This window comes from Carassius auratus, chromosome 28, assembly GCF_003368295.1.
Source record: "Carassius auratus strain Wakin chromosome 28, ASM336829v1, whole genome shotgun sequence".
Taxonomy (NCBI): Eukaryota; Metazoa; Chordata; class Actinopteri; order Cypriniformes; family Cyprinidae; genus Carassius; species Carassius auratus.
The window spans coordinates 20793543-20819589 of record NC_039270.1 but is presented as its reverse complement, the minus strand read 5'-3'; the positions used below and the strand labels follow the sequence as shown (position 1 = coordinate 20819589).

The 26047-nt window shown below is 37.5% G+C and overlaps 1 protein-coding gene across 4 annotated transcripts; it reads right to left on the bottom strand.

Moving 5' to 3' along the window:
- Nucleotides 1-330: 330 nt before the first annotated feature.
- On the bottom strand, nt 331-25670 carry mafga (v-maf avian musculoaponeurotic fibrosarcoma oncogene homolog Ga). Of its 4 annotated transcripts, XM_026208378.1 has the most exons (4): nt 25124-25476; nt 6078-6151; nt 5008-5480; nt 331-1766 (listed from the first exon to the last, which is right to left on the bottom strand). In XM_026208378.1, exons 1-3 carry the CDS (start codon nt 25236-25238, stop codon nt 5028-5030), a joined length of 642 nt encoding a protein of 213 aa, XP_026064163.1. In that variant the 5' UTR covers nt 25239-25476; the 3' UTR covers nt 331-1766; nt 5008-5027. The 4 variants fall into 4 exon arrangements, with proteins under 4 accessions (XP_026064163.1, XP_026064165.1, XP_026064161.1 ...); XM_026208380.1 differs by lacking the exon at nt 25124-25476 and adding an exon at nt 25503-25670 and having other exon boundaries at nt 331-5480; XM_026208376.1 differs by having other exon boundaries at nt 331-5480; nt 25124-25473.
- Between the last annotated feature and the right edge of the window lie 377 nt (nt 25671-26047).

The window sequence follows — 26047 nt, the reverse complement described above, 5'->3', positions numbered from 1 at the left end:
CCAGTGTTTTACTCACGTCAGGCCAAAAATATGTTCTCAGAGGTTGCTTAAACTAGGTCGACTGACATCTTTTTTTGGATCACAGAGGGAGAAATTGTGCCATCTAAATGATAGCAGTCTCCTAAAACCAAATTGGACAGCAATAAGCCTTCCCCACTGGTTTATTTTTACACAAATCGAACTGGGTCAATAACCATGCCATGGAACATAACCAATTATATAATCATCATATCTCTCAAACTTGGTAACAAATAATACTATGATTATACTGCATTTATAAAAAAGAAAAAAAAAAAAGAAAAAAAAAAAGTATTTGAGTCCCTCATGTTCTGGATCTTTCTCAAAACATTTTTATTAGTCAAATACAAAATAAAAGAAGCTGTACAACAGTAAATCAATAACTTAGCCACATCTCAAAAATGGTTAACTGCATGGTTCAAATCCACAGTCATTAAATATGAATACAGTGTTGTATCTAGATTGCAAAAAAGTACAACAATTTAATCAATAAATAGTTACAATTCACCCATTTTGTTACTGTGTTTTATACAAAGCACTGCAATATATCTTATTACAACCCATTGATAAAAATAACCATAACATATTCTATCAATGTTAACCAATCCTAAACTCATATTTCATATCTTTATTTTATTGACCCACGAATCTGATACAAAGAACTACTCTTAGTGCCAAATATAAAACCCTTTACAGTCACTTGCACACCAAAGAAAGAAAATTATGAATTAAGCCTAAAGCTTGATAACATTGCCATTAATGTGCTGACTGGAAAAAAAACAACTGCTTTTTGATAGGATTCATTAATGATTCAAAACCAATAAAAACATCGAAAGGCCTGTTGCATAGCCTACCATTAAATGAATATAGCCACAATACAGTTAATTTAGCAATGACAATAGCTCTGTCCCAAAACTTAGTGAGCTACATAGACATGTTAACTGAAATGGAACTGAAATGACATATTGTGAGACAGATAGTGTTTCTCACAGTAGTTGTAAAAGAGTTACCACTAATTCTGAAATAAGAATGTCGCCAAACATCCACGTTTTTCAATTAACGGAATTATTTTTATCTATTCTTTCATTTTATTTATAATTTCTATACTGAATGAAATAAATGTATGAAGGATGTTTTACATTTTGGAGGAATTCTTTGAAAGAAGATCATTTTGGAATTGGATTTACTGCATGCCACAAAGGCTTAGAATTGGGCCAAAACAGGTTTTCTTAGAAAGCATTGCAAGATTGCTGGAGCCTTCGAGTCAGGAATGTGCCTATGATGCACTCGGATGCTAACTTGGATTGGAACAGAGCTAATAAACACACATTTAGCTTTGCAGCAGTGACTGTATCTCACTAAAATATCTTCCTACTCAGCAGTCCTTTCACAATAGTCCTAAATACAAACTACCACAAACATCATTGGTCAAGAATATCAACAATTTATGTGCACATAAGGGTACAGTGTGGCACTTATCCAAGAACTACATTAAACACCACAGAGTGCACAAAGTGCTGTGTGAAACAAGTATGATGAAAAAAAAAATGCTCCAAAAAGCTGCTTTTCAAAAGTAGAAAATAAGATATTTGGATGTGTTGAGTGCATTATACGAGCAATAAGCGCTAAAAACATACCAGTCTTTGAAAGAATATAACCTACATATGAAAACATGGGATGCATATTTTACTGTTGCAAAACCTCTTTCTGATGGCGGGTTGAAAGGTTTTCAGAATCTGGTCTTGAATCTATAATGTGAGACAGAGTTGAGGTAAAAGGGCAGTGCATTCTTGTCACAGTGAATCAGTTTCAATGTGTTAATTTCTCCTTAAATTAATAGTTCATCCATAAATGAAAGCGGTCTTCATTATTTAGCCACGTATTACTGCTCATTGCTGTAAAATAAGCTCCACTATGTAATCAGGATTAGAACTTTTATCAACTGAAGGGGTTCATTTTGCTTCTGTACGTTATCCTCCTTATTACATATTTAATTTGATAATGATAGACATAATATGATGCATAATATTGGGTATAAGAGTGAAAATCTTTTATTAGAACTGATGTTTAAGGGGCTGATTTGCAGAGAATAAATCAAATTTTTTTGTTCAGCCATATACAACTTGGTATATAGAGCGAACAAGTCATATATATTATGTATATTCTGTTCACTTCACTGATTCAGCTGATTTTCAGTCAGGGCGAGAAGACAAAGTACTTCTGGTGCTTTTTATTTTTATATTACACTAAACATACTGTATGTCCTGAGATAACAACTGGGAATAGCATATCAAAATAAGCCCATTTCATTTGTGCATTTCACTTACCCTGATCATCTCTCACAGAGGAGTCTCATGAAGCTTATTTCAAATATCTTTGCACTGTATGTAGTTCTAAAGAGCAAGATGACAGGGTTGACAGTCAATTAACTTTTTAAATATTATAGCTCTGTTCCAAACCCTAGTCTGTAGACATACGGTAGGCAGCATCGTCAGCATAGTTAAATGTAATATCTTTATCCACCTTTCCTGTTTAGCGGACACTGATTTTCAATCCTTCAACTTGACATGACAATCAAATCAAGTCACATTCTATTGTATTCTTTACTTGTACATTTTGCTCATAAAGAATTGGCTGTTTATTATATAGTGGTTTGGAGAATAGATAGATGCATTTCTTTTTCAGTGAGTTTGTCACTCATTCATGCCATGCCTCCTTATTTAGTGTGTCTTACAACAGTCTATATGTTGGGAGAGCATATACTGTATGATGCCTTAAAATTGACAATTCACTAGGTTTTGGAACAGAACCTCAACTTTAAATTCAGGTCTTGCTATTTTTCTTGCCCTCAAACATTAAGGATAAATTGTGTTTTGCCCAACCACCTGTGCTGGAAGAGAACTGCAGACTGGCTATGCACCATTATGAAGCTACACATTGGGTTTATTATAGTTATAGCTGCAGTTAAGCTGGAAATTATATCGTTCAACAAAAGTCAGGTGTTCTGAGTGCAAGACATCTTCATTACAGAGATATGGAAAAAGCCAATATGAACAACTGGCTTCTGTACACCATCTATAGTTCTTTATAATATCCATTTAAAGAATACAGCTGGACACTTACACAGTGAACAACACTGCCACCTGACCACATACACAGCACGCCACGCGCTACCCCACTGCACGTGCCTACTTACTAGAAAAGCAATCAGACTTCAATAATAAGCCACTTTTGGTACAATTGCAAAATTGATATCAAACTATTTTTTGTTCATATAAATAACTTTTTTTTTCTGTTTTCTTATTCAGGAAAGAAAACAACAAAGTAGCTGGAATAAGACATCAGAGAGCATTTGCTAACAATTCAACAATAAAGCTTGTGCTGGGTTGATTTGAGACCAGCCCATCCACACAAATCACAGAACAACAAAACCACAGCTCTACGACTCTGAACAAAGCTCTAGAATGATCAGTTTTACCAACACAGTTTTCTAAAAACAAGTAAATGCCTCCTCTCTCTGCGATATCTTTTTTTTAGAAAAGGGTTTCTCATATCTGCAAAAGAAGAACGTCACCTGCCAGACAGCTCAACAGGTCCTCGGCTCTCCCATGCATAAATACAGTAGTTTATTGCCTCTCCTGGTCATATTCCTCTGAATATAACTTGTAAACATCATTCCACTAATGGAATTGAACTTAACAGGAAAGAAAACTGAAGATAGCTGAAAAATAATTTTTGCTCACTTTGTGAATTACAAGATCAGTATGTATTGAGGGAACACCGCCATTTCTGATAGAATAGTGAATATATTTACTGTATTTTCTGTATATCACTCAGTGGACAATATCAAGCACATGTAACTCAAGTTGGAGCTAAATGGAAGAGTTAACCCTGAACACAAAAAGGAGATTTAGCAGAATGTACATGCTCTTTTCCATACAGTGAATCCATACAGTGGCCATGTCTGTCCAGCCCCAAAAAGAACAAAATATTTCTATAAGTAACACACTCCAATTTATTCATTAACAATCTTTCCCTCTCTTCTATTAGCACAAATATTTTGTGTCATAAGATGCACTGCTTCAGGTTTGATGTCCATGACAACAGTGCTGTGGAAAATTACTTTAAATGTAATGCAATATAGTGTTACACCATATTTAAGGCAACTAATTGTGTTACTTTTTATGGGAATAAATGCATTACTTGCATTAATAAATGCATGTTACATTTTTTTTTCTAACAAAAAATAAAAAGTTATATTTTTGGCAACTGTAAAGGCCCTTTCACTCAACATTGGGATAGGAGAGGTAATAATGAATGAAGTAACTTGCGTTAATTTAGATATTTTTTTTGTAAATTTAAAAGAAATGTGTCACTTTACTAGTTAGTAAACCCCAACTGATGACAAATGGTATCAACTCTTTTGTCTTTAATCACAGGAGGTATAAATGTTACAATGTGAATTTTTTGTGACTGTTTTTATTATACTTTTATGGTGTATTTTAAAAACTTTTGTTGAGATTGCCAGTTAGTGCATACTTTCTACTGTGTTGGAAAGAGCAGCACATAAACAAATTTTGTGTTCCATGGACAGAATTTTTTTTAGGTAAGTGGTTGCATATCTTAGCTATATTTAAATAAAAAAATTAGTTGACAAATTTTCAACATAATCTTTTAAAAATATAGCCAAAATAAATGGTTAGCAACCACTTACCTTTAAAAAAAATGTGTATATTTTTTTCAGTGTACATGGCGTGTTTTTCTAATAATGAATTTGTGAACCTAAAGTGTGAAATATTCTGATTAATGATACTTTGATCAGAATTGTTGTTCATTAACAACAAGGGTTGTAAATGACAACAGAGAAACTTTAGTGTACTTTAGCTTAGATATTCTATGGTCACCAAGCAGATCATCTTGCTGAATTTTATCACATTATATAACATAAGTTACCCTGTGCCTGATGAAAACACTGACCAATATACTTACAGATGTTCCTAGTTTGTGCATTATGACCGTGCTTCTGTTTTGGACTTGACAATGGTGATGACACTGGTGGCAGCCACTTTGCCTGGTATGAGGGGCCCTATGACAGATGTGATAGGGCCCCTGGCAGTGGCAACAGGGCTGCGGGCCACAGTTCTGGCAAAACTCTGGAGAGCCTCATATTTGGAGCGCAGCACATCAAGCTCCACCCTCATGCTAGCATTTTCTGAGGCGAGTTTCTCCACCTCCCGCTGAAGCTCCGCCTTCTGTTTCTCCAGCTCCTCCTTTTGTGTGACACGTTTGACGCGGCAGCTGGCGGCATAGCCACGGTTTTTGAGTGTGCGCCGCCGCTGTTTCAACTGCAGGATCTCATCTTTCGACAGACCACGCAAGTGCTGATTCAGCTCCCGCACAGACATAGACACCAGCTCGTCATCCGTAAGACTTGTGCCATTTTCACCTGGCTCTCGCTTCACCTGCAGGGAAACACATTGGACAAGATCAAGAGAGAAGAGAGGGAAAGGAGTCCAGGGAAGACTTGAGAGCAACTGGAATTATCTTTAATATCAAACAAGCTGCAGTGATGAGTCTTATCCAGCACATGTTCAGCAAAGTGAGAAAAAGAAGGGTAAGAATAATAGTAATCTTAAGGTTAAAAAGCATATCAGTATGTTGGCTTTCTCAGTGCTGTAAAAATATATTGCTCATTTTAGTTCATGGTAGCTAATGAATTTGCGGTTACCATAAAATGTGCTTGTTTCCACCACTGAATAAAAATAAACTAAAAACGGACATTTATCTCACAATTCGGATGTTTTTCCTCACAATTGTGCGTTTACGTCTCACAACTCTTAACCACTTTATAACTTGCAACTGTGCATATATATCATGCAATTCCAAGAAAAAAAAGAATTGTGAGATAAAGTCGCGATTACCTTTTTACATTTTTTATTCAGTTGCAGAAACGGGCTACGAAAAGTATAATTGCAGTGTGATTTATTGTGTGGTTTAATACTCTACTTTTCCTGATTTGAATTAAGAAGTATTTTTGTGGAAATATCACCTGAACATACCTTCAGTGCTTTGTTGCCCTTGTTTGTAGTAGTCATACCACGAGAGCCACTCTCCACTGCCCCACTCGACAGGTCTGTGAATACAAAAGGGAATTCACAAAGATCAGAAATTAATTCCAAAATTAAATTAAATTCATGCAATACATTTCTAAGACAGAAAATATGTGTTAACCTCTCTTTGTTGAAACCATTATAGAATTTCCTGGTTGAAAATTTTCAATGCTACAGATTGCAAAATAGATTCATAGCAAAAACAAACAAGTGTTTTTTTACATTTGTTACTATGCAGTATAGGGTGAACTGGGTGGTTACTCAGAGATTCTCTTCTGCTATCTACATATGACTAAGGTCCCTCTCTCAATGCAAGTGGTCCTCAATGGGTTTTTTAAATCTATTTTATCATTCACCAAGTGATAAAAATTGATCTTAGAAAGCACATATACAACACATCATCTTTTTGGAATTATAAGGTTTTATTTGACATTTTTGTCAAAATTGAGTTACACTTATTCTGTGGCAACTTATTTACATTATAAGCTTTTTTTTAAGTGGTGTACATTTTGGGGCTTTTTATTAGAGATGTTCCGATACCCTTTTTCTCTTCCCGATACCGATTCCGATACCTGGGCTCAGGGTATCGGCCGATACCGAGTACTGATCCGATACCTGGGTGTGTATCTGTATATACAGCTGTATATACTACTAGCCCTGTGTAAATTGCTAGAATTCTTTTTATGGTGTGCTTCAGACAGATCCCTCAATAAAACATGAACAAATACATGGTGAACTACTGTATTTATTACAGTATTTTTATTATCTAACATGAATTTGACAGTATTATTTATTTTCATATGCAAAAAAGAACTTCAAATGCAGCCAAAAATCTAACACCGCAAACTAAAAAAGGTATTTAAGTTTTACAATATAACTGTATAAAAAAACTGCAACAAATAAGTCTAGGAATATAAAAAAAGATCTATTAATCAGATAATCTCTTTACAACAAAACAAGTAAAAAACAAGCAACCATCTAGGCATAATTATTATTATTATAGAGACGTATTATTATTACTGTAGGCTACAACAGTAGCTTTATATATTGTCAATTTACTCATGTAAACCAAACATTTATTTTAATGGGCTGCCATGAAGATCTTTGAGTGTCTGTGTTTATGATATGACAGTATTCTCAAATGAAACGGTAAATTCTCATGAAGTGACGGTTTATGCGTTCGTGTCCTCATGACACACAGCAGAGACTACAAAACAGCGAGCTCTCGCGCATCTGTGCCAGTCACCCACAGAGATGTAGATTTTGCGGGAGTAATATTTAAATAGTATTTTGCAGTTTAATATTCACAGACACTAGTATATATTCGGCTACTGTCTGGAGCCCTGCGCTTTGACTTACATGGAAGCGACTGAACGCAGCTGCCGGTACTGAATATACTTGAGAGTCTGTAACTACCGGTACTACAGAGACATACTGCTAACCACTGATCTATAATATAGAAGCGGCTTCACTGTCTTTTGGCAGTTTAGAATGTGATGAGTGATCCAGTCATATATAGATCAGGGCTGCTAACGCGTTTTCATTTCTTCTTCGCTGCTCTAAACAGGGGTTGCTTGTGGCAACACAGCACAACTTCCTGTGTTTTCAATGCATTTTGAGCAGCGAAGAAGAACCGTGCAGCGGTTAGGCAAAGCTTGCGGTCATAACTAGGTCTTTTTTAAGAAAATGGTATCGGATCGGTATATGGGTTCATGTACTCGCCGATGCCGATGCCAGAATTTGTTGTGGTATCGGAGATATTTCCGATACTAGTATCGGAATCGGAACAACTCTACTTTTTATCTATAAAACAAAAAGGTTTTATCTATAAAGTATATGGAATGCAAAAGCTTTGCCAAAGAATCCAAAGGAACAATCTGCATTTACAGAAAGGAAAAAGAAAGAAAGTTGTGACATTTGCCAAGTATGGTGACCCATACTTGGAATTGGTGCTCTGCATTTACTGTAACCCATCCAAGTGCACACACACAGCAGTGCGAAGTGAACACACACACACAGTGAACACACACCCGGAGCAGTAGGCAGCTATAGATCCAGCGCCCGAGAGCAACTGGGGGTTCAGTGCCTTACTCAAGGGCACTTCAGCCATGGGTACTGAGGGGGAAAAGAGGGCTGTTCATTCACTCCCTCCCACGTACAACTCCTGCCAGCACAGAGACTCGAACCAGCAACCTTCAGGTAAGCAAGTCTCTTTACACACAAACTTTGCTGTACTACACAGTCAAACTCTCTTTGCTAACATTTTGCACAGAAAACATCAATTACTTTTTTTTTAAGAACCACTTGGATGTGGACGCACCAATCAGTACACAGCAAAAAAAGGCACAGAGATAGAACAAAACATAAAACGACAGGGTTGTAACAACCAAGTTATAACTATGAAAAGTGATGCAAACAACTAACCAGGGTTATTCACAACATACTGTATGTCATTAGGGGAAGTCGTGGCCTAATGGTTAGAGGGTTGGACTCCCAATCGAAGGGTTGTGAGTTCTAGTCTCGGGCCGGATGGAATTGTGGGTGGGGGTAGTGCATGAACAGCTCTCTCTCCACCTTCAATACCACGACTTAGGTGCCCTTGAGCAAGGCATCGAACCCCCAACTGCTCTCCGGGCTGCATAAATGGCTGCCCACTGCTCCGGGTGTGTGCTCACAGTGTGTGTGTGTGCGTTCACTGCTCTGTGTGTGTGCATTTCGGATGGGTTAAATGCAGAGCACAAATTCTGAGTATGGGTCACCATACTTGGCTGAATGTCACTTCACTTTTCATTAAGCTCATGTAACAAAAAAGAGGCAGACGATTAGCAGTGCTGCATAAATATGGAAAAAAAAAAATCTTACCTGGCCAAAACCACTATTATCATGACAGAAAACAGAGATAATGCCCTTAAAAGAGCATGCAGGGATAGAATTGAAGCAGATGTGTCACAGTGGGGATGTTAACACATGGGCAGAGACAGCAGCAGCTATCAGACATGCTTCTCTCTTTCTCTCTCTCTCAAAACACACTCACACACACACACACAAACACACCTTTTGGGTCAGTGGCTTTCTGCCACCCCAGTGGCTGCCAAACACACAGGCTCCGCCATATATGCTGAAATAATCTGCTTGTGTGTGTGGACTTAACATGTATATATTTTAACATTAAATACTACAATAAGCATTTTCTATTGTATTTCCCATACCCATCCCCCCAAATTATGTATTTTACAACAGAATATAAATGCTAAATGCATACAAAGCCATGTTTCTAGCATTTGTGAAACTGCATTTTTCCACCTCAAAAATATATCTATATTATGTCATATGTAGAAATATTAATCCATGCTTTTATGACTTCAAGGTTAGATTATTGTAATGCTTTATTGGGTGGTTGTTCTGCCCACTTAATAAACAAATTCCAGCTAGTCCAAAATGCAACAGCTAAAGCTTTTACTAGAACCAAGAAGTATGAGCATATTAGCCCGGTCCTGTCAATACTGCACTGGCTTCCTATTAAACATCATATATAATTTAAAATATTGTTTATTACTTATAAAGTCAAATATTCAAATACTTTTTTAGCACCTCAGTTTTTGAACAAGCTCTTATTACATTATAGTCACATCCGCTGTTTTCTCAAAACTCTGGCAATTTGATAATACCTAGAATATCTAAATCAACTGCAGGCGGCAGATCTTTTTCCTTTTTAGTGCCTAAATTCAGGAAAACCTAACTAACATTGTTCCGGAGGCAGACACACTCTTGCAGTTTAAATTTAGTTTAAATACCCATCTCTTTAACCTGGATTACACATAACTCACTAATACGCTTTTAATATTCAAATACGTTAAAGTACTTAAAAGCTGTATTAATTAGGTCAACCGGAACCGTGAACACTTCCCATAACACCCGATGTACTTGGTACAACGTTAGAAGAATGGCATCTACGCTAATATTATTCTGTTCCTCTCTTATTCTGAGGTCACTGTAGCCACCAGATCCAGTCTGTATCCAGATCAGAGGGTCACTGCAGTCAGCGGACTAAAACTAGATGACCCCAGAAAAGACCTGTAAAGACCTTGTCTCAGAGGACCACCAGGACAAGACCACAGGAACCAGTTGAGTCCTCTGCACAGTGGTGCAAGTGGTGCCCACAGAATAACATAGGTTTCATAGATAATTGCATGAGCTTTTGGGGCAGACCTGACCTGTTGAAAAGAGATGGTCTTCATCACTCCTGGGGTGACGCCACTCTTCTCTCTAGAAATATGGCAAATAGTCTTAGAGTTTATACTTGACTAACTGGGGCCCAGGTCAGAAAGCAGACAGACTGGCTAAACCGACCGTCTGCTAGCTGCCTCACGTCACACAATATGATCACAACTGTTAATGATAAATCCCCTGTTATGTTTGAACTGGCTTGTTTGAAGTTAGTTCTGGCTGCAGAAAAAGTTTTAATAGTTGGTGATTTTAATATCAATGTTGATAATGAAAAAGATGCAATGGGATCAGCATTTATAGACATTTTGAACTCTATTGGGGTTAGACAACACGTTTCAGGACCTACTCATTGTCAAAATAATACTCTAGATTTAATACTGTCACATGGAATTGATGTTGATAGTGTTGAAATTATGCAGCCAAGAGATGATATCTCAGATCATTATTTAGTTTTGTGCAAACTTCATATAGCCAAAATTGTAAATTCTACTTCTTGTTACAAGTATCGAAGAACCATCACTACCACAAAAGACTGCTTTATAAGTTATCTTCCTGATGTATCCAAATTCCTTAGCATATCCACAACCTCAGAACAACTTGATGATGTAACAGAAACTATGGACTCACTCTTTTCTAGCACTTTAAATAAAGTTGCTCCTTTACGCTTAAGGAAGGTTAAGGAAAACAGTCTGACACCATGGTATAATGAGCATACTCGCACCCTAAAGAGAGCAGCCCGAAAAATGGAGCGCAGCTGGAGGAAAACAAAACTAGAGGTATTTTGTATTGCTTGGCGGGAAAGTAACCTAAGCTACAGAAAAGCATTCAAAACTGCTAGATCCGATTACTTTTCTTCTCTTTTAGAAGAAAACAAACATAACCCCAGGTATTTATTCAATACAGTGGCGAAATTAACGAAAAATAAAGCCTCAACAAGTGTTGACATTTCCCAACACCACAGCAGTAATATTAGAGATAAAATTGCAACCATTCAGCCGTCAGCTACAGTATTGCATCAGATGCACTATAGACCCCCTGAGGAATAGTTTGACTCATTCTCTACTATAGGAGAGGAAGAATTGTATAAACTTCATCTAAACCAACAACATGTATGTTAGACCTTATACCACCTAAGCTCCTAAAAGAGGTGCTTCCAGAAGTCATAGATCCTCTTCTGACTATTATTAATTCCTCATTGCCATTAGGATATGTCCCCAAAACCTTCAAACTGGCTGTTATTAAGCCTCTCATAAAAAAACCACAACTTGACCCCAAAGAACTAGTTAATTATAGACCAATCTTGAATCTCCCTTTTCTGTCCAAGATACTAGAAAAGGTGGTATCTTTACAATTACATTTACATTACATTACATTACATTTATTCATTTAGCAGACGCTTTTATCCAAAGCGCCTTACAGATGAAGACAGTGGAAGCAATCAAAAACAACAAAAAGAGCAATGATATATAAGTGTTATAACAAGTCTCAGTTAGGTTAACATAGTGCACGTAGCATGGGATTTTAAATAATATAATAAATAAAAAGAAAACAGATAGAATAAAGAAATAAAAAATAAAAGAATAGAGCAAGCTAGTTAGAGGTCTTTACACATACACACACACATACATATACAATTGCATAATAAATAAAAAGAAAATAGAACACAAAAAGATTAGAAAGGTAGTTAGATTTTTTAAAGAATAGAATTAGAATATTGAGTGTTAAAGTTAGAGGGTCAAATAAAGATGGAAGAGATGGGTTTTAAGCCAATTCTTGAAGATGGCTAAGGACTCAGCTGCTCGGATTGAGTTGGGGAGTTCATTCCACCAGAAGGGAACATTTAATTTAAAGGGGGGGTGAAATGCTATTTCATGCATACTGAGTTTTTTACACTGTTAAAGAGTTGGATTCCCATGATAAACATGGACAAAGTTTCAAAAATTAAGTTGTACGTTTGAAGGAGTATTTTTGTTCCAAAAAAAACTCTTCCGGTTTGTCACAAGTTTCGGAAAGTTTTTTCGAGTATGGCTCTGTGTGACGTTAGATGGAGCGGAATTTCCTTATATGGGTCCTAAGGCACTTCTGCCGGAAGAGCGCGCGCTCCCGTATAGCAGAGCACTGAGAGGCTGAGCACAGCCTGATCAGAGCGAGAGCGTCGCGAAAAGTCACAAAAGAAGTGTGTTTTTGGTTGCCAGGGCAAGACAACCCTGCACAGATTACCAAAAGAAAAACAGCATTAAGGGACCAGTGGATGGAGTTTATTTTTACAGAGCATCAACGGAGTTGTGCAAGTGTTTTTGTTTGTTCCCTGCATTTCGGATTGCACATCGTTTATTTCTTAAGGATAATGCAGTCCCAACGAAAAAGGGTCACGATCGTGTGTTGGAACCACATGCGGTGAGTAAAACTCCTTCAAATATCTCTGTGTTGTTAACTTAGCTATTAGCACGTAAGCACATCAAGTAAACAACATGCAATGTTGTCATCAAACTGCACTTTCCACATGTACAGCTTAAAAAAAAAAAAAAAGACGACATAAAGTGGAACTTAGTCATTTTCCAAAACCGCTAAGCAAATATATACAGTTTCAGTACATACCACATAGAGACGCCTTTGCTGATGCTGCTCTTGTTAAATTTCAGCCTCTGGATCTGTGTCACAGCTTCCAAACGCTCTCAACGCAAAAGCCTACTGGCGCTCGTGATTCTTTAGCTCCGCCCACACGTCACGCCTCTAGGCGCTCGTGTTTTTCCGGGGAAAATCGGTACAGACTATCTTTCTCTTATAAATATAATAAAAATAAAGACTTTTTGGAGTTATGAAGGATGCAGTACTACTCTATAGGTACTCAAGATTAACAGGATATTGAGTGAAAACGAGCATTTCACCCCCCCCTTTAAAAGTCCGTAAAAGTGACTTTGTGCTTCTTTGGGATGGCACAATCAAGTGACGTTCACTTGCAGGATGCAAGCTTCTAGAGGGCACATAAGTCTGAAGTAACAAATTTAGGTAAATGGATGCAGAGCCAGTGGTAGTTTTGTAGGCAAACATCAATGCCTTGAATTTTATGCGAGCAGCTATTGGAAGCTAGTGCAAATTGATAAACAAAGGTGTGACGTGTATTCTTTTTGGCTCATTAAAAATTAATCTTGCTGCCGTGTTCTGAATTAATTGTAAAGGTTTGATAGAATTGGCTGGAAGACCTGCCAAGAGGGCATTGCAATAGTCCAGCCTGGACAGAACAAGAGCTTGAACAAGGAGTTGTGCAGCATGTTCCGAAAGAAAGGGCTTGATCTTCTTGATGTTGAATAAAGCAAATCTGCAGGATTGGACAGTTTTAGCAATGTGGTCTGAGAAAGTCAGCTGATCATCAGTCATAACTCCAAGGCTTCTAGCTGTTTTTGAAGGAGTTATGGTTGATGTGCCTAACTTGATGGTGAAATTGTGATGGTACGATGGGTTTGCTGGAATCACAAGCAGTTCTGTCTTGGCAAGGTTGAGTTGAAGGTGATGGTCCATCATCCAGGAAGAAATGTCTGTTAGACAAGCTGAGATGCGATGAGATGAAAAGCCATGTTTCTGAATGACAGAACCTAATGATGCCATGTAGACAGAGAAGAGAAGTGGTCCAAGAACTGAGCCCTGAGGCACCCCAGTAGTTAGATGTGGAGACTTGGACACCTCACCTCTCCAAGATACTTTGAAGGACCTATCTGATAGGTAAGACTCAAACCATTGAAGTGTGGTTCCTGATATGCCATTTTGCCAGTAGGGTTGACAGGAGGATCTGGTGATTAACCGTGTCAAAAGCAGCGGATAGATCAAGCAGGATAAGTACTGAAGATTTGGATTCTGCTCTTGCCAGTTTTAGAGCTTCAACAAGTGAGTGCAAGGCCGTCTCAGTTGAATGTCCACTTCTGAAGCCAGATTGGTTGCTGTCAAGGAGATTGTTGTGTGTGAGAAATGTAGAGACTTGTTTGAACACAGCTTGTTCAAGTGTTTTTGCAATAAAAGGAAGAAGGGAAACTGGTCTGTAGTTCTCTAGAAGAGATGGGTTGAGGTCGGGTTTCTTAAGTAGTGGAGTTATACGTGCCTGTCTAAATGATGAGGGAAAAACACCAGTGTGGAGGGAAGTGTTGATGATGTGAGTGAGTGCAGGTACAACTTCAGGAGAAATGGCTATTATTATTATTATTGTAATTATATTCCTTCTTAGAGAAAAATGGTATATGTGAGGATTTCCAGTCAGGATTTGGACCGTATCATAGTACTGAGACTGCTCTCCTTAGAGTTACAAATTATCTGCTCTTATCATCTGATAGTGGGTGTATCTCTCTATTAGTTTTATTGGATCTTAGTGCTGCATCTGACACAATTGACCACAACATTCTTTTGCATAGACTTGAACCCTTTGTTGGCATTAATGGAAGTGCGTTAGCATGGTTTAAATCGTACTTATATGACCGCCATCAGTTCGTAGCAGTGAATGAAGAAGTATCATATCGATCACAAGTGCAGCATGGAGTACCTCAAGGCTCAGTACTAGGGCCGCTACTCTTCACGCTTTATATGTTACCCTTGGGAGATATCATAAGGAAACATGGTGTTAGCTTTCACTGTTATGCTGATGATACTCAGCTCTATATTTCTTCGCGGCCCGGTGAAACACACCAATTTGAAAAACTAATGGAATGCATAGTCGATATAAAAAACTGGATTGACGAGTAATTTCTTACTGCTAAGTTCTGAAAAAAACACAGGTGTTAATTATAGGACCTAAAAACTCTGCTTGTAATAACCTAGAACACGGTCTAAGACTTGATGTTTGCTCTGTCAATTCTTCGTCATCAGTTAGGAACCTAGGTGTGCTATTTGATCGCAATTTTTACTTAGAAAGCCACGTTTCTAGCATTTGTAAAATTGCATTTTTCTATCTCAAAAATATATCTAAATTACGGCCTATGCGCTCAATGTCAAATGCAGAAATGTTAATCCATGCATTTATGACCTCAAGGTTAGATTATAGTAATGCTTTATTGGGTGGTTGTTCTGCACGCTTAGTAAACAAACTACAGCTAGTCCAAAATGCAGCAGCAAGAGTTCTTACTAGAACCAGGAAGTATTACCATATTAGCCCGGTCCTGTCAACACTGCATTGGCTCCCTATCAAACATTGTATGGATTTTAAAATATTGCTTATTACTTATAAAGCCCTGAATGGATTAGCACCTCAGTATTTGAATGAGCTCCTTTTACATTATAATCCTCTACGTCCGCTATGTTCTCAAAACTCTGGCAATTTGATGATACCTAGAATATCAAAATCAACTGCGGGCAGCAGATCCTTTTCCTATTTGGCGTCTAAACTCTGGAATAACCTACCTAACATTGTTCGGGAGGCAGACACTCTTGCAGTTTATATCTACGTAGATTAAAGACCCATCTCTTTAACCTGGCTTACACATAACATACTAATATACTTTAAATATCCAAATCCGGGTTTTTAGGCTGCATTAATTAGGTAAAACGGAACCGGGAACACTTCCCATAACACCCAATGTACTTGCTACATCATTAGAAGAATGGCATATACGCTAATATTTGTCTGGTTCTCTCTTATTCCGAGGTCACCGTAGCCACCAGATAAAGTCTGTATCCAAGTCAGAGGGTCACTGCAGTCACCCGGATCCAGTACGTATCCAGACCAGATGGTGGATCAGCACCTAGAAAGGACCTCTACAGCCCTGAAAGACAGCAGAGACCAGGACAACTAGAGCCCCAGATACAGATCCCCTGTAAAGACCTTGTCTAAGAGGACCACCAGGACAAGACCACAGGAAACAGATGATTCTTCTGCACAATCAGACTTTGCTGCAGCCTGGAATTGAACTGCTGGTTTCGTCTGGTCAGAGGAGAACTGGCCCCCCAACTGAGCCTGGTTTCTCCCAAGGTTTTTTTTCTCTATTCAGTCACCGATGGAGTTTCGGTTCCTTGCCGCTGTTGCCTCTGGCTTGCTTAGTTGGGGTCACTTCATCTACAGCGATATCATTGACTTGATTGCAAATAAATGCACAGACACTATTTAATTGAACAGAGATGACATCACTGAATTCAATGATGAACTGCCTTTAACTATAATTTTGCATTATTGACACATTGTTTTCCTAATGAATGTTGTTCAGTTGCTTAGATGCAATGCATTTTGTTTAAAACGCTATATAAAATAAAGGTGACTTGATTGCAAATGATTGCAAAGATACTATTTAAACTGTACTGAGCTGGATGATGACACCATTGAATTCAATGAAGAACTGCCTTTAACTCTAAAATTAGTGTTTACTATTGTCATTTAGCATTACTGGACCACTATTTTTTCTAATTAATGTTGTTCAGTTGCTTTGACACAATCTGTTTTGTTAAAGGGGTGGGGTGAAATGCTATTTCATGCATACTGAGTTTTTTACACTGTAAAAGAGTTGGATTCCCATGCTAAACATGGACAAAGTTTCAAAAATTAAGTTGTACGTTTGAAGGAGTATTTTTGTTCCAAAAAAACCTCTTCCGGTTTGTCACAAGTTTCGGAAAGTTTTTTTTGAGTATGGCTCTGTGTGACGTTAGATGGAGCGGAATTTCCTTATATGGGTCCTAAGTGCGCGCTCTTCTGCCGGAAGAGCGCGCGCTCCATTATAGCAGAGCACTGAGAGGCTGAGCACAGCCTGACCAGAGCGAGAGCGTCGCGAAAAGTCACAAAAGAAGTGTGTTTTTGGTTGCCAGGGCAAGACAACCCTGCACAGATTACCAAAAGAGAAACAGCATTAAGGGACCAGTGGATGGAGTTTATTTTTACAGAGCATCAACGGAGTTGTGCAAGTGTTTTTGTTTGTTCCCTGCATTTCGGATTGCACATCGTTTATTTCTTAAGGATAATGCAGTCCCAACGGAAAAGGGTCACGATCGTGTGTTGGAACCGCATGCGGTGAGTAAAACTGCTTCAAATATCTCTGTGTTGTTAACTTAGCTATCAGCCCGTAAGCACATCAAGTAAACAACATGCGATGTTGTCATCAAACTGCACTTTCCACATGTACAGCTTAAAAAAAAAAAAAAAAAAAAAAAAGACGACATAAAGTGGAACTTAGTCATTTTCCAAAACCGCTAAGCAAATATATACAGTTTCAGTACATACCACATAGAGACGCCTTTGCTGATGCTGCTCTTGTTAAATTTCAGCCTCTGGATCTGTGTCACAGCTTCCAAACGCTCTCAACGCAAAAGCCTACTGGCGCTCGTGATTCTTTAGCTCCGCCCACACGTCACGCCTCTAGGCGCTCGTGTTTTTCCGGGAAAAATCGGTACAGACTATCTTTCTCTTATAAATATAATAAAAATAAAGACTTTTTGGAGTTATGAAGGATGCAGTACTACTCTATAGGTACTCAAGATTAACAGGATATTGAGTGAAAACGAGCATTTCACCCCCCCCTTTAGGCACTATGCAAATAATAGTGACTTGAGTTAAATAATCTGCTTCACCATTTTAATATTTTAAATGTACTGTATGTTTTAATAATAAATAAATAAATACTTTTGATGGTCAAAATTGATTAAAATGTACACCAGAAGATTAGAGATTGTTGCTACAGGTTTTGCAAGACTAGAAGAAGCTGGAATTGTTTCCAGCAGTAGATATTTATATGTACCACAAAACTACTTGCCAATACTGATTGTTTATTGTTATTATTGTTATATTGTTTATCATTAATAGTGAAGAACTGCAAACCGCTAGCAGTTTGATAAATTGTCCACAAATTAACAAGTTTGCCACAAAAAAAGAAAAAAAAGTGAGGAGGTATCTCTAGAGCTGTTTATGAGCACTATTTATTCATAGCGCATAAGCTAAGCTTTTAAAGCTCAAAGTATACACTACAGTCTCCAGGCTGGAATCACTGTCTGTTCATCTGAGATTTAGCTATGAGGATAAAGTTTAGGATGATTTTTCTGTAGTATTACTGTATATTAGAACTGTTTGTTGTTTACTTTAGGATAGTGACAGATGCAAACAAATGTACCAAAACCACTGAGAAAACCTCAGAGCAAAACAAATCAGAGCAGATTATGTGTGGAGAGTAGACATTTGATCCACAGGAAAACAGAAAACGCTGAGTGAAGCCACTTACAAGAAAGCAGGTGAATTAATAGAGAGAGACAGAGAGAGGGGGGATAAAGAACAAATAGAGCGAGGGAACATGGAGGGTGCTGGAGCCAGGAAACAGCCTTGTGAAAAATGTGTCATCAGCACATTTGGGCTAGCTTGCAAAACGAAGGGTAAAAACCCCTGATCTCAGCAAGGACCCCAACCAAGGCACCAATTAGAAGGCTGTGTAGCTGAACTCAAATGACCACAGCGATCATTTCCAACCTTCAAACCCTGCCAGCAATTTATAAATTTAGAGGGTGTTTAGGACCTGCAAGGTCTACAGATACATGCAAATGATACATAAATTTCAGTACATATACATATGATAAATGCTGAGCCAACAAAAGCGCTGTGGCCTTGTGTCCCAGTGTCATGTGTTAATGATTGCCTTCCTTTATTGAGGCCTCAGGGACTAGTACACAGATGGATGCCACTGGGCTGGGCTATGTTTAAGAAACACCAGCCTGCCCCATTTACCCGTCCTCTACAAGTACAATGTGACCCACCAATAAAAGAAAACAAACTAATTTCAATGCTCCATAAGTTTTAACACTGATCTCTGTAATATGTGATTGGTCAATGGCAATATTTTGTAGTTAAGTTTTTCTTATTTCCTTATTTTAAGTAGTTTTATAAAAATAAAAATAAAAATTAAACTGGCATGTAATAAGCAAGTAAGTTAGTAATTCTATTTACAACTTCATAGCTTTGACAGTTTGAATGATTAATTTCTTGTTTTTGAAAATTAAAACAAGATTTGAACATCCACGGCAAAAAATTAATAAATACATAAATACTAAAGGTAATACTTTAGTTTAGGGATCAATTCTCACTATTAACTAGTTGCTTTTTAGCATACACATTACTGGCATACTGGCTGCTTATTAATACTTATAAAGCACATATTAATGCCTTATTCTGCATGACCATATTTAGATCCCTTAAGCCGACCCACACCTAAACTAACTGTAACAACTACCTTACTAAGTATTAATAATCAGGAAATGAAGAGTAAAAGTGGTAGTTAATAGAGAAACTTAGTTCCAAACTAAAATGTGTCCAAATTAAAATGAAATTGCACAAAAACGGCCGAAAAATATCGTCCGACGATTAATGCACATCTCGTCAGCAGAGATGTATAAAGTACTAGAGACCCATACTTAAAAGTACAAGTGCTCTATCAAAAAAGTGACTTGAGTAGAAGTTGAAGTGCTCTTTAAGCACCACACTTAAGTAGAAGTACTAAAGTATTCAAAATTTTTTGTACTTAAGTATTGCAAGTAGTCTATTTTAAAATGTACTACTCAAGTACTGAAAGTAAAAGTAGAAGTATTGTGTTATGTAGCTATTAAATAAAGTAGTCAAAAGTTTGAACATATTGTTTTTACTATTTCAAATTATTAACCTAAATGACAATCACAATTCCTTTGACTGTAACTTCTTGTAAACAAAAAAGGGTTACTAGGGTTATTTAGCCCAATTTGCAAAATGATGTCATTAATAACTTACCCTCATGTTGTTTCAAACCCATAAGACATCAGATGGTCATTTAGAATTTTTTGAAGCAATGAAAATACATTTTGGTCCAAAAATAGCAAAAACTACGACTTTATTCAGCATTGTCTTCTCTTCCGTGTCTGTTGTAAGACAGTTAAAAACAAAGCAGTTTGTGATATCTAGTTCGCGAACGAATCATTCGATGTAACCGGATCTTTTTGAAACAGTCCATCAAATCGAACTGAATCGTTTTAAACAGTTCGCGTCTCCAATACGCATTAATCCACAGATGAATTAAGCTGTTAACTTGTTTAATGTGTCTGACACTCCCTCGGAGTTAAAACAAACCAATATCCCGGAGTAATTCATTGACTCAAACAGTACACTGACTGAACTGCTGTGAAGAGAGAACTGAGCCGAGCCGAGCCAGATAATGACTCGTTCACGAGTCAGGAACCGTTTCTGTCAGACACGTCCGATTCGTGAACGATTCGAATGCCATTGCATCGAGCGCAAAAGAATCGGTGAACTTTTTTCTTCAACTGGTTTATTGAATCGAACTGTCAGAAATAACTAACGTTACTGGTCATCCGAGAACCGATGCAACCGGTTCTTGACTCGTGAACGAGTCATTATCTGGCTCGGCTCGGTGTTCATCTCTCTCTTCACAGCAGTTCAGTCAGCATGCGCAGTCTTCTTAATCGCTTGTTTCGCTCAATGATGTGGCAGCTTCATCAAATCTGCCATCTACAGTTCTGGCAGTGGTTTGTAATGGAATGATTCGTAACATTATTATAATTGTAACGAGTAACGATGCAGCACATAAAAAAAATATCGGAGTAAAAGTATTAAACTCATCGAAAATATGTACCGAAGTAAAAGTGGAAGTAGGAGAAAAAAATAATACTCTAGTAAAGTACAGATACCGCCTTTTAGTACTTAAGTACAGTAGTGAAGTAGTTCTACTTCGTTACTATACATCTCTGCTCGTCAGTAAAGCCGGTAATGTAATCAGCTGTTACTACACAGAGCCGTTGTTAACTGATAAGCTCTGCAAATCCAAGCTGATAATGAACATGGATTTGCGCAGCTTGTCAGTTAACAACGGCTCTGTGTAGTAACAGCCACTCTATGTGAAATCATACACCTGAATATACCGCTGATTAGATAACCGGCTTATATCATGCACCCCTACCAAAAACACACTGTTTTCAGTTCTCCTTAACAAGATGATGCAGCCATAGTAGCACACAAAGCAATGTACCAACTTCTAGGGTCTAAATCACAGCTACACAGTTCCTGAATGCTAAATACCAAGGCATTGAAAAGCAAAGCATTGTTTTAAAACCTATTAGTTTCTGTGTTGTCTAAGCCAGAAAAGAAACAACCAGCCATTTAACACTTAGGGCATTAAAACTAAAGGCCCTAGTTCACCCAATATGAAAATCCTGTCATCTCACTCTCATCACTGTTCCAAAACCTTTGTGAATTGCATTTACATTTATATTACATTTAGTAATTTAGCTGACGCTTTTAACCTAAGTGACTATTACTTGACAAATGACATTCTTCAAGGGACACAAAAGAAGAAATTTTGAAGAATGTTTGGTGGTGACCATTGACTTACACTGTTAAGACACACACACACACACACACACATTCAAAAGCACAAGCATACAGAGACTTAGAAAGTAAGTCAGTTTTGGAATGATATATATTTTTATGTATCCCTATAAGCCCACCACTAGTACCCCTCATGACACAGAGCACAGCTAGTGAGAAGAACAATTAAATGATACATTGGAAAAAGTCTTGCATATTTTAATGAAAGCCATGAGGTTTCAGCACACTAATGTACATTCAAGATATTGTCCAACCTGCTGACCTCTCGGAAGCCATACTGCCCCTTAATTAAGACTGTCACTGGCTTAGAAACCCTATATTTAATTGCAAGCATGATCAGCACCTCTTTTTTTTATATGCCTCATCGAGCATAACCAAAAAAAAAAAAAAAAAAAAAAAAGAAGAGAAAACAAGTAGTGGTGTGCAGATCTAATCAGCTCTCCTTTCAAAAGTGTCAAGTCAATTATCAAACAAGCTGCATGTGTCGAGCACCATTTAACTGCAAATTAAAAATCAGACCCGGCTGATTGTTGAGGTTGTGTTTCTTCAAGACATGCATCAATTTATGTGCAGAGGGCAGGGAAGCCATAAACTAGAGGCTATTCAGAGCGTGAAGAGATGCAAATTATTCTGATGCTTTCAGCAGTGAAGAAGCGATGAGACACCATTAACAGTCAATAACCCAAGAGTAGCACTATTGATAGGGGAAAAACTGCAGCGATAGATGAGTGGCTGGCCAAGAAGATCTTGAGAAGTATTCTCTCAAATCAAAATCAGTCAGCTGTGATAACAATGGAGTCCAACTTCGGCAAAGAGATGAACTCAATGAAGGTAGATTCATGACTGACATTTGGAGTCACCCTTAAACATTGCAAAAATATTATAAAAAGTATTTTTTAATGCTGTATTGATTTTGGAGCTAAATACACACATGGGTAAGTCTTCAAATGCAAAACTAGAATGAGAAAATTAAGCTTTCATAAACTCATTTAATGCCAGACTTAAATGACAGGGGGACGTTTGGACAGAGTAAAGCTGCCAAAAATTAAGGGCTACCCCACAAACTGTATACTAGAACAGCGTTAGAATAAAGAGGAGAAAATGTACTTGAAGGAGAGATGTGTTGGGAGAATGGGAAAAAGACCTGCATGTAGAAAAATAGACAAGCTAAAGCAATCTATATAATATATATATATATATATATATATATATATATATATATATATATATATATATATATATATATAAATATATAGTGTCTGTGTGTATATACATATACATACACACACACACACACACACATAGGCATAAATTCCGGAGGAGACAGGACCCCCCGCAATCTGAGTGCTGTCCCCCCTAAAATTATGATTAAAGACCACAGTGTGTATTGTAAATAATAATGTTTAATACATAAAAAAAATGTGTAAGTAGTTAAAAAACACTTTAAGTTCAGAATTTTTTTATTCTCCCCTTCCCTTGCCTTCCGGTGCTTTGGTCCAAATGCCTGCTTTGCTCGTCTACATCACCTAAACACACACAGACTAGTCCAGTGAGAGAGACGTCAATAGTTGAGGAACTCCAGTAAGTAAGGCTGTCAATGGCTATTTCGTTCACTTAAAAATCAGATGTCCGCTATGTTAGTAATAATAACGTTTTCTGATTATATACATATATAAATGTTAGTTCTTGTTCTTGAACATCTGCATTTTTCTTTAGTGAAAGGGCAATGTACGTGGGAGAAAGAAAAATAAAACCAACATCAGAATGTGTCAAATTAAATAGTATTTCCATTCTTACTCCAGACTAGTCGAAATTAGAATGCACTATAATGTGGTATGAATAATAAAACTATTCTCTGATATCCATTGACAGTTGTTTGTTAATTTTTAAGCTCTCTGATGGCTTACTCATTGTTAATGCTACTCTACATTAACGTCTTTGAATAAAACTTAAAACATTCTTGTACAGTGTTACATCTCAAAGAAAGAAAGAAAGAAAGAAAGAAAACGCCTAGCAACAGCAGGCAAAAGACAACTGCAGTAAAAAAAAAAAAAAAAGACATCCTCACTTACACTGAATTTCATCATCGACAAACCCCTCCCAACACCCCCCAAAACCCTATTGATCGTTTCTGGAACCCTGTGCTGTTAGAGCTCTGCATCCAGATAACACTGTACTTAAGGACTCTTTCAGGGACTGTAATTTCTGCAGAGATGGCATACGAATTGGAAGATACGAGGAGCACCTCCTCCACTCATTACAGACTTTCTTTAGGTTGCATCAACTCCTGTCCTAGCACAGTTTCAGCCAATGAGTGGCTCATGAGCGAGCTCATGTTGAATAGAAACACCAGTCAAAGCCTATTTCACAGGCAAAAGGGAGGCTGGATTTACAGAAGGCATGCAACCATACATCTTTCAAAAGAAAGCCGCCATCTAAACCCCTGCTGCTCGAGGAAGGTGCTCATCTGTTCTTGTTACCTGCTCTGGCAGGTGCAATTACACATAAGTAGATGGGGTTTATGACACAAAAGGGCATCCTTATATATACACAAGGCAGATTTAGGTCTGCCCAAGCTATTGTTAATTAAGTAAAAATATATTTTACACAAACTCCAAATACATAAATGTGTACCATATAAAAAAGCAAAGGTCCTGTACAGCACTTCTTTGAAAATACTCTTAAACTGCGGAAAATGTCAATATTATAAAGGAAAACTAAACAAAAGGAAAACAAATGGACACAATAAAACACAATAAAAACAATAAATGGACACAATAAAACCATATCGCCAGCACATCAGGTCAGGGCAAGTTAAATTTAAAAAAGCTCTTGATGCTTGAAATTGTGATCAACAAAAACCTGATCCTGTTTTATGCGTATTGTAACATATAAACAAGCAAATTCAGAAAAGGAACCTTAGATCAATCTTAAGACAGTGATCAAAGTTTATCAGAAATTTACATTTGGCAGAATTAAAACTGACAAATACTCAAGCATTCTAACAGGTCAATGCACATTAACAAACAGCGTTTATTATAATTAATAGTTTATAATACACACGTTTATGAATAAACATATCGCAAATGAGATCACAGTAAACGTAATATGCTTCTGAATGTCATACTATAAAACAGACACTAATCACACAGACAAATACTCAGACCCGGGAACTGATTCCTCAGCTAGAGGCATACACGAACCGAGCAGCATTATGATGAATCAGCAGCATCCACGATCCGATTCAAACGAACAAAGCGATACACTTTTCCCATGCATACAGGAAAGACATCTGAATATCGTTCTAACAAATGAAACCCTTTTTCATTCCGATTTTACCTGTTATAGATCTGTGAAGGAAAGACTGGATAATAAAGGTCTCCATTCGCCCATTTAGATATGAATATATGAATACAGCGTCATTTGATACTGACACGCACACGCGCCCTACCTGGTGCTGAAGCGCACAGCGCCCTTGTGATGAAACAGCAGCTTTGTGCTGAAGTATATGTGTGTGTGTGTGTGTGTGTGTGTGTGTGTGCGAGCGCGCACACATTTCTGCACATCCCCCTAGCTGTCACTATAATGCTTCTAATTCACACAGGGAATCCCCATAGGTTGTACGTCTCTAACTCCGGTAACGCTTATTAAATCTGTTTATGATACACAGCAGCTTGTTTGCATTTTAATAATAAATGCACGTGCGTTTTTACAGCTGCTTCAGGTATATGTATCTGAAGAGAGTGAGTGGAGGCGTGCATGCACACTCAGCACAACAACAACAACACTGCCATACACAATTGGTGTAACAATTAATCGAGTCGACTCACCTGTTATAACAGAAGCCTTTCTGTGTGAGCGTGTATATGTGTGTAGAGGAAGTGTGCTTGAGCGAAATCCGATGTGTAGATGTGTTATTGTTGCTCGGATTCGCTTTCTCCTGTACTGAAATCATCAGACGTCATATGATGTTTGATCACGTGGCTTCATTCATGAAGGATCTACGACACCGCTTATTTAAAGGAGCCGCCTGGAATGCAATTTTTATTCATTATTTTTTTAAATGATATATTTTAGTTTTCTAGTTAATTCCTCTTTTATGCTATATGGATTGTTCTAAGTAACATATCAACGTGCCAAAACCCTTAATATAGGGAAACAAATAACTTTAATTAAGAATATACATATAACCTACATTATAATGTATCCCCTATAAAATGATGTTCCTCACCAGTACGTACGAGTACGTTAGAGGGTAACATTTAGCATTAAGTAGCAAATGTACACCCTTTTAAAAGATTTTTCCGTTTACAAACAGGTCTTTGTCCAACATCATATTTTGTTGTTAATTATTATTTTGTTATAATTTCTCCTT

Coding starts and splice junctions, on each gene's coding strand:
- mafga (XM_026208378.1), bottom strand. CDS start 25,238: ATGTGCAGAAATGTGTGCGCGCTCGCACACACACACACACACACACAC. Junction 6,152..25,123: donor GCTGTGCGCTTCAGCACCAG/GTAGGGCGCGTG, acceptor TTGTATTCACAG/ACCTGTCGAGTGGGGCAGTG. Junction 5,481..6,077: donor AGGGCAACAAAGCACTGAAG/GTATGTTCAGGT, acceptor GTTTCCCTGCAG/GTGAAGCGAGAGCCAGGTGA.